The sequence below is a fragment of the Musca vetustissima genome, unplaced genomic scaffold (genome assembly GCF_032173495.1).
Source record: "Musca vetustissima isolate MV318-11 ecotype Yass unplaced genomic scaffold, APGP_CSIRO_Mvet_v1 utg255329, whole genome shotgun sequence".
Lineage (NCBI taxonomy): Eukaryota > Metazoa > Arthropoda > Insecta > Diptera > Muscidae > Musca > Musca vetustissima.
In genome coordinates this window covers 1-10,220 of record NW_026882449.1, presented here as the reverse complement: position 1 = coordinate 10,220, position 10,220 = coordinate 1, and the positions used below count along the sequence as shown (strand labels likewise).

Here is a 10,220-nt window from a genome sequence, read left to right as displayed (position 1 = left end):
TTGTAATTTGGTTTTTTGTAGTCGTATATGGTAACCAAAACCTCCCTCCCAAAAATTATTAATATGCGCCCCTTTTTAGGGGTAGTCCCCATATAACCCCCATTTTTTATATAAAAATAGTTATATGATTTGTTACACGTTTTGGGTTGGGTTCTAAGACTTTGTTGTAATCATTCTACGGAGGATATCGAGGTAACAAATTAGAACGTGAGGTTCGATAATGAACTATATACAACTTTTGGTGATGAGCTTATATAACTGTAACCTCTAAATTGCAGTATTTTGCGGATGTTCCATCCTACCATGCGTCGTCAATTTTCAACTTTTTGGGGTTTTTAAGAAAAATATCCATAAAAATTTCTGAAATTTGTATTTCATGTATATCGGCAGGCATTCAGACATCTCCTCCATATAATGATAATTCCTGAAGGGAAGAATTGACATACATAAGAAAAATATTGGGTTCGAAATTGACATATATAATGTTAACCACAAATATTCGCTAATTCCTACACTATATAATCAATATTGGTCCCCCTTTAGGCAATGTAAATAGCAGTAGTTTGAGAATTGTATATTCTACCATTCATTATTAGTATCAGTCCACGTATTGAGGTTTTCAGATTTTAGGAAAAATCACCATTAAAAATTGCTGAAATTTTTATTTGGTGTACATAATGGTTTACATAAATCCGCTTGTAGAATTATCGGTATAGGTTCTTTTTGGTATTTTTCCTATATTTTCATTTCAAATGTCAGTATACCTATGGTGGAAGGTATTCAATGTTCGGACCGGCCGAACTTAACGTTTTTTTATGTTTTATAAACAATTCATCAACGCGCCATTTAGTATTACTAAATGCTACCACCAACACCTAGCTACTACATACTTTGCCCGTCTGCTCTTCTGAATTGATAAAGTGCAGTCGCAGCGATGTGGGTCATCAAATGCTAAAACAGGCACTTACAGCTTGACAAAACACATCTGTTATCCAACCTCTAAGCAACATTTAGACAGTACTGTTGTTCACATATCTCCACGCATAGACAAATGTTATCTATAAAAACACAACACATACGGAAATTGTGCGATTCCGAATAAAAAACCAGTTAGTTAAACACGCTAGTTAGCTAGCGACTCAACAACCCAATATTTCAAATAATTTGCTGAGACATTTTCCTAACGGTCAAGGTCGTAGTATCGTGTTAAGTGGTAGTATAGTAAAACAGGTGCGTTTTTTAATTTACTTCTACTTTACAATTGAAACTATGGAGTGCCCCCTACTTGAAGTAATTTTCTCGAATAATTCTCAAAAAGCGATAAGAACCACAAATGGCTTCATTATAATACATTCAAGATGATGATGACGACGATGTTATTATTGTTCACCCAATACGCTTATACAGTAACCACACCCGCAGCAATCAATTCTTATTTTTATTTTTGTTTATAGATTTTCGAATAACATTCTCACTTACCCAGCAATTACAGTTCAAATTGATTTGAAATTATCATCGAAGTTGTTAGTTTCCACTAAATGTTATCTTGTCTTAGGGTCGAACTAATAGCAAGATAACAACATTGCTATGGGAGTTTTGGGGGACTGGGGCTTCAAAGTAATTTATTTACTTTTTTCCGATCACAATCTCTTTGGAATCTGGTCCAAAAACGCTACGCATTTACTGATCCGTGCTAAGAAACGTTTCTTCTGCCACTGACTAGTTTATAATTAGATACAGATACATGTTTGGAATGAATAACAAATTCGTTGCTTCATTCATTCCTCTACATATGACGTCACTTTTCTTCTTCAAAAGTTTTGTGTTGGATTGGCCAACGCGACGTTATTACTCCTGCGGCACACTTGAGAACTTATTATTATTCTTTAATCTGAAATCATCACAAATGATCTTTTGATTATTACACAAACATTCCAAATTGTTTTTTATTTATTTACATTAAATATTGGATTGATTTAATTTGGTTCCCACTTCTGAATGCTTGCTAATTATCGTTCCAACTGGTAAAAATTGCCTCTTGTTTAGAATAGAAAATAACCGAACTTCTACAAAAACGTTCCCAACGTTACGAATGTGCAGAATACGAAAAACGAGGAATAAATATGAGTATAAACAAAAAGGAAGTCTACTTATTTGTTTACGAATACACAACAAAGCATAATGACCGTTTGTAGCTTTGTTTATGAATGGAAAATAAAGAAAACATATCAGCTGTTATTTTAATAACAAAGTCGAACAGTTTTGCCGGCGGCAAATATGAAAAAAACGTTTTTAAGGCCTATTAAACAGGTCAACCAGAAAGCAATTGAAATGGGTCATTGACACTGCAACAAGTAGTCTGTTCCCAAACTGCAAGAATCTAAAACTGTTTTTATGATAAGGCTACATTTAGATTTACGAAATCCACTCGATCTCAAATGTCAATTCCATAGCGTATATGTCATATATAATCCACTGGATTAACATGACATATACGCAATGTATACGATTGACATATTTTAAATAAATTAAACAAAATATATTTTCTAAAGCTGAGAATTGCTCTCAAGTTTTAACAATGGTTGTTATAACGTATATTTAAAAGTTTTAAAGGCAGGGAACTTCAAAATATTTATAAATATAAATTATTTAGAAATTTCTGCCACTGAACACATTATATGCGTACATTTCGAAGGAAGATGTTTTCATTTTAATTTTGAAAGATGAATACTGTCCAAGGAAAATTTATGAAAAAATTGGAAACATATGACTGCATGAGACCAACTTGTATAATTATGCCATGTCGACATACATACGATTTTATGGAATTTATTTTTCATATCATTTAAAATTGAAATGAGACTACCTTCTACTACTAATTATGCCGAACCGAACTTTGGATACACTCCACCATAGGTATACTGACAGACACTTGAAATGAATATATGGGGAACTTACCAAAAAGTGAACCAATACCGATAAACCAAACCAGTTTATGTAAACCATTATGTACCCCAAATATAAATTGCAGCAATTTTTAATGAAAACCCCAAATCGTGGACTGATACTAATAACGCATGGTAGAATATACAATCCTCAAACTACTGCAATTTAGAATACAAAGTTAGATTACATAGTGTAGGAATTAGCGAATATTTGGGATTATAATTATATAAGGGCTATGCTTAATTAATGACCGACATATGTAAATTTCGAACCCAATATTTTTGTTTTGTGGTATAATTATATGGGAGGATGCCTAAATGCTGGCCGATATATTTCATTATCATCAGGTTCGAATTTTTTATCAAGATTTCCTTAGAAAGCGAAATGATTACAACCGATGGCTAAATTGTCTTAGAATTCCATATTTTTTAACGGAAGTAATCAGCTAACTATTTTAATATAAGAAGGGAGTTATATGGGAACTACCCCTAAAAGGGGGCAAATATTAATAATTTTTGGTAGGAAGATTTGTTACCATATGCGACTACAAAATACCAAATTACAGCGAATTAGCTCAAGCACCACAGAATGCCGAGAGGAGGGTGTCTTAGAGTCTAAACGCAACCAGAGAGTCACGAGTCAGCGTCATACTTCTTCGCCGGCGTGAAAACCAAACGAAAGAGTTAGCGTTAGCGGCACAAAATGTCAATTATTTGTTTTCATTTTTTGACAGAAAATTTTACGTTGTGCAAACCAAAATCAATCTATTATTTAATAAACAATAATATCAAGGAACTTGGATAAAATGGAAGAAAAAATTATTTTTCTTCCATTTTATTATTAATTCGTTAAAAAAAACATCCACAATCTTTGAAAATATTTGTTTTTTTAACAGCACTGCCATATGTTTTGATATAAATTCTCATTGAAATTTGGTAGCACTGTTGATTTTTACCTAAAATATGGCAACTCAATTGAGAGCAAGAGAGAAATTTTGAGTATGACGCTGAGCAAAAATGAATAAGAGTCTAAACGCAACCAGAGAGTCACGAGTCAGCGTCATACTTTTTCGCCGGCGTGAAAACCAAACGAAAGAGTTAGCGTTAGCGGCACAAAATGCCAATTATTTGTTTTCATTTTCTGACAGAAAATTTTACGTTGTGCAAACCAAAATCAATTTATTATTTAATAAACAACAATTTCAAGGAATTTGGATAAAATTATTGAAAAAAATATTTTTCTTCCATTTTATTAATAATTCATTAAAAAAACATCCACAATCTTTGAAAATATTTGTTTTTTTAACAGTACTGCCATATGTTTTGATATAAATTATCATTAAAATTTGGTAGCACTGTTGATTTTTACCTAAAATATGGCAACTCAATTGAGAGCAAGTGAGAAATTTTGAGTATGACGCTGAGCAAAAATGAATAAAATCTATTCTAGCGTCATGCCGCTAGACGCGAACGTCAGCCGTCGCGATTTCCCGTTGCCTATAAGAAACACACGGCAAACGACTGTCGCTGACTCTAGACTCTATGGTTGCGTTTAGACTCTAAAATCTATTCTAGCGTCATGCCGCTAGACGCGAACGTTAGCCGTCACGATTTTCCGTTGTCAATAAGAAACACAAGGCAAACGACTGTCGCTGACTCTAGACTCTATGGTTGTGTTTAGACTCTAAAATCTATTCTAGCGTCATGCCGCTAGACGCGAACGTCAGCCGTCGCGATTTCCCGTTGCCTATAAGAAACACACGGCAAACGACTGTCGCTGACTCTAGACTCTATGGTTGCGTTTAGGTGGTGGTGTTACTGTTATATGTGGGCTACCGATATTTATAATTTGTAGTGGAGATATTTGGTACCCAATGTACCAATTTCAGCGAAATCGGTTGAAAAATACTGAAAATTGGGGGCTACCCGAAAAATGGACCGATATTTATAATTTTTAGTGGAGATATTTGGTGCCCAAAAATAACTCAATGTACCAAATTTCAGCGAAATCGGTTGAAAAGCGCGCAAGAACCACAAAATATCAAAAAATTGGGCGATACCCTTATATCGGGGCTATACCTAAACGTGGACCGACTTAGCTCATTTTCGAACTTGGCCTGCCTGCAGACAAAAAACGACTCTGTGCAAAATTTTGGCAATCTATCTCAATTCCTTCAGAAGATTACAATTGATTACAATAGACGGATGGACATGGCTAGATCGTCTTTGAGTTTTGCCCTGAGCAATACTATATATACTTTATAGGGTCAAAATTAATATACCCTCCATGCAATGGTGGAGGGTATACAAATAATATAAACCTTTTCCGGCTTGAGGTCATTGAAAATTAAAAAGATTTTTGGTTTCTTTTTTAATTTATTTTTATTTTTCCAATATTTCGATCATCGTCGATGATCATCATCAGGGATTGACTTTAAAAAACAAAAAACATAATTACATAAATTTATTAACAAAATTACAAAATTGGTTTTTAGTTACATTTTATTTTTCTTATTAACACAGATTAACTTCCACTCTCATTGAATTGACTAGATCAACTAACTCTTTTTTTTTTTTTTTTTTTTGTTGGTGCTTTTTTCAATGATGCTCCTGTAAATTTGTGCAAAATGTTCTGTATCTGTCTTAAAATTGATACGGTTTTTGGCAGGTACATTTATTATGTGTAACATTTCTAACATAAATCTTCTTTTATAGTTTGCCTCGCGTGTTAAAATGTTAACATCTTTAAAGTTAGGTGTGTGTCCAGTTTGAGAACAGTGTACTGCTAAGGCTGTTTTCTGTTCTAGAGGTTTGTTTTTATTTTTATGATCAGACTTGTGGCCGCTTATTCTTGTTTTTAGTTTTGTCTTTGTAGTGCCAACATATACCTTTTGGCATATGTTGGACTTGTCACCATTGCACTTGATTTCATAAACTAAATTAGATTGTTCGTCTGGAGGGGTTTTTGATTTTGTCCGACTAAAGAAGTTGTTATTTGTATTGCTACTTTTTAAAGCAAGTCTGTAATGTTCTTTGTCATATAGGTTTGAATTGGCGAAGCGTTCGGATAGACCAGGTACATATGTGCACTTTTTGTATATTGTGTCAGGTTTTTGTTCGTCCTTAGCAGTTTTAGTCGTTTTTACATGTTTTATTAAATCTTCAATTGTTTGGCTCGGGAAGTCATTCATTTTTAATATTTTTTCTAATTTTTATTTTATTTTTGTGGTGAAATTGCTTGTCACTGATATTGAGCACTCTCCTTATAAAATTTGTGGCAGTGTTAATTTTAATATTCCGAGAGTGTTTGGAATGGAAATGTATGATTCTTCCGGATGCAGTCGACTTTTGGTACCAATCTAGTTTTAGTTTGCGTCCTTCTCTATGTATCATTGAGTCAAGATATGGGAGCTTATTTTCGGATTCAAAAAAAAAAAAAAAATAAAGTCCAAAGGTCAACAATCATTTCTCAACAATAATATAAACCCTTTTGTTTTTCGAAGAAAACAGTAAACAATTAGTCGATTCTGGCAGTTCTGGGACAAGCCAATTATTATTGTTTTTTAGCTTCTGCATTTTGCAAATGTTTAATAATTATCCATGTGTAAAGTCATTTTTGGCATACTGTATATCATGAAAAATATTTTATATGTGTTTTTATTTACTTTTACAGCCTGTTTTTGTAAAATTCTAAACGAACGAATTCGAGTGACTTACGACCAAACTCCTTTGTTTTGAAAAATATGTCATTTATTTTTGTTTTGAATCAAGAAACATTTTTTTACATAAATAAAGGTTTGATAGTAATTCGTTCGAATTGTTTCGTTTTGAATTTTACAAAAACAGACTGTTAAATTTGAAACCCTATATTACTGTATAAAGTTTTCTGCCTTTTACAGAAATACAGGACGTCCGACGCTTTCATTTAGTGACCCCCTTTAGTGTATGTATGCACAATGACACAATATGGCAACATTCTCTCTTCATTCAAACTGTCAAACGTTTGTATTTTTGCGGGCTTGGCTTTTGTTTTGCTTTTATATTCAAAACAAACCACGGAACATGGGTAATTTTATTTAAATTTAATTATTTTTATATTTTATTAAATTAACAAATACTTTATTTGCATATTTTCAGATGACAAATTAAAGGATATATTAAAAATTCGACCATTACAAAATACAGTAATAACATTTCGTACCTCAACATCGGAATATCGTAAATTGGTAAAGAATGCCTGTTTGTCGGAGTTGAAAAATCTTGTCAATGTTGAAATGGAAGTCGAGCAGGTCGATGTTAAAATGCCCGATGAAAAACAAATGCCACCAATACCAAGTGAAATACGTAAACCAAGGGTATGTTGAATGCAAACAGGAATGAAAGAAAAATCAGTGTTTTATTTATTTTTTGTTTGTTTTCAGATTGCTGCCTTGCTCCGGGAATGTAGTGTGGTCGAAGAGGGCATTAATTTATTATGAACCATCCAACGAATTACAATTGCTGCTTACAATGCACTTGATTGAGTTTTTTATAAATCATGCTTAGACAATCACACGTAGGTTTAAATATCTATAATCACATACGAAAGTTAAGAATTAGTTTTGTTAAGAAGAAAATTATAAATAGTTTGATTTTTAATAAATAGTTAAGTTACCTTAAATATTGGTATTATTGGATGTTTGCGAAACAGCTTACCCTTTATTCTTATGATTAGCAAATAACGAAAATCAAACTGAAAAGAAAGGTTTGCAGAAATTATTAATTGTTGTGTGTTCGTGGTGTTTGTTAGAACAAAATCGAGTTGAATGCTTACATTTTCTAATACCTCATTAATGCGTATATCATGTATGTCGGATGAGGATATAAATGTATTACTTTTCCCCAAGAGTCTTTCAATTTGCAAATTGATACCAAAATCATAACAATATATGAATGTTTCTGAAAATGAGAATATATTTTAAATTACAACCTCCGCCATAAGTTGCTGTGTATATTATGGTCTCCATTCTAATCAAAATCTTTGGTAATTTGTTTTTTTTTTCAGAAAATGTTGAATATATTTTAACATAGCCCCCATACTCAGGTATCTCCCAATTTTGGAAGAAATCCCTACTTGTAAAATGGCGGTAAAAAACACAACTGAAAATGTTGAATAAAGGTCCATGCCCGATTTCGGTATTTTAGACAATTTTTCAATGTGGAACTATATTTTTTGTATAGCATTTACATAACAGTGCCGCTCATTTTCTGCTGCAACTTGTCATTAGAGGCTCTTGGAAAGTTGAAAAAAAGATTTACAGAAAATATTCATTATAGGACCATATTTTGGTAAAGCCCTCATATGACAAGTTCAATTCCATTTTTATACCCTTCACCACACTGTGGTACAGGGTATTATGGCTTTGTGCATATGTTTGTAACAGGCAAAAGGAATCGAGATAGAACCATGGTTCCGTTTCAGAATATTCGTAGAATCACTTTCTGAGTCGATTTATGTATGTCCGTCCGTCCATGTATTTTTGTGAACAAAGTACAAGCCGCCAAATTTCATCGAAATCGGATGAAATTTGGCCCAAGGGCGAACCCTTTTGAAATTGAAAAAAAACGGTTCATATTTAGCTATAACTCCCATATACAGTTTCGTCCGATTTTATGTAAATGATGCACCAAACTCCCAATATTAGTCCGATTGAGAAAAAATTAAGCACATAATATTGAATTAGGTCTAGATTGATATATGCCAAGTTTTGATGAAATCGGTTCAGATTTAGATATAGCTCCCATATATAATTTCATCCGATTTTATGTAAATGGAGCTCCACAGAGTCAAATTTAGGGCGATTGGCACACAATTTTGCACAGCCTACTGAATTAGGTCCAAATTTATGTATGCGAAGTTTTGTTGGAATCGGTTCAGATTTAGATATAGGTCCCATATATAGTTTTGTCCGATTTTAGGTAAATGGTGCCCAAAAATGAAAATATTTGCCCAATTGGGACACAATTTTCAACAGCGTATGGAATTTAGTCAAGTTTGACATCTGTGAAGTTTTGTTGAAATCGGTGCATATTTAGATATAGCTTCTATATATAGTTTCGTCCGATTTTATGTAAAGGGTGCACCAAATCAATTCTGTATTTTTGGGGATTTTGATTGTGTTTTTCCTCCGAATTGGCTATAATTTAGTACTTTGAGTTTTTATTGGGTAGCAAATCTCTCCACTCGAAATAGTCAGTTTTTACCCTTCAAAGTATTGAATTCTAAGAGGATTTAGCCATCTGGTGTAATCATTCTGCCTTCTAAAGATATCCTGATAAAAAAAAACTCGAACCTGACGAGTCGGCCAGCATTTAGGCATCTCCTCCATGTAATGATACCTCCTGAAGGAATGAATTGAGATACAAAACTAAAATATTGGGTTCCAAATTGACATATATCGGTCATTAATTAGGCCTCATATAATTATAACCCAAAATATTCGCTAATTTCTACACTATGTAACCAATATTGGTATCCCTTTAGGCATAGCCTCATATAACTTTCCACTCTAAATGTCAGTACTTTGAGGATTTTATATTCTACCATGTTTTATCAGTATCAGTTCACGTGTTAAGGTTTTCAGATTTAAGGAAAAATCCCCATTAAAAATTGCTGAATTTTGTAATTGGTGTACATTATGGTTTACATAAATCAGTTTGTAGAATTATTGGTATAGGTCCACTTTTTGGTATGTTCCCTATATTTTCATTGCAAGTGCCTGTCAGTATACCTATGGTGGAGCATATAAAAATTTCGCCCGGGCCGAACATAACGATATTCTTTCCCCATTTTTTTGTTTCCAAATTTACAGTCATTAACATACCCGATTTCACCAGACTCAACCAACGCCAGAGGATGGGCAGAAACCAAATCACCGAAATTATTGCAAAATAAAGTAGACGAAAGGCAGCATTCAAATGTAGCCAGAGATAAAAACCACAAATTCCGGCAAATAGCAGAGTTTCCTTAATGGCCACCTTCCGTTGCTTGGGGAAATCCTTATTTATCAACATTATTTGTAACGCATCATGACCCAATTCATGTATTTCCAAACGTAAATCGGCCTCCTCAATGCCTTTATATAGATGCGATGTTGAATGGAATTCATAAATTAAGGGCGGCATCACAGCCATTTCCGATCCTTAATTTTATAATTTTTTCCAATGTTTTCTTTTCTCCTTTTTTATTTTGTTTAATACTTCCCCGCCTCCCAAAGACAAACAGCTGTTTTGTTT

The 10,220-nt window shown here is 33.2% G+C and overlaps 1 protein-coding gene across 1 annotated transcript; it reads right to left on the bottom strand.

The window, feature by feature from the left end:
- Nucleotides 1–7,436: 7,436 nt before the first annotated feature.
- On the bottom strand, nt 7,437–10,118 carry LOC133328852 (phosphatidylinositol N-acetylglucosaminyltransferase subunit H). The gene is made up of 4 exons (XM_061537359.1): nt 9,809–10,118; nt 7,759–7,883; nt 7,600–7,677; nt 7,437–7,514 (listed from the first exon to the last, which is right to left on the bottom strand). The coding sequence occupies exons 1-4, from the start codon at nt 10,116–10,118 to the stop codon at nt 7,437–7,439; spliced, it is 591 nt and encodes a 196-aa protein (XP_061393343.1).
- Between the last annotated feature and the right edge of the window lie 102 nt (nt 10,119–10,220).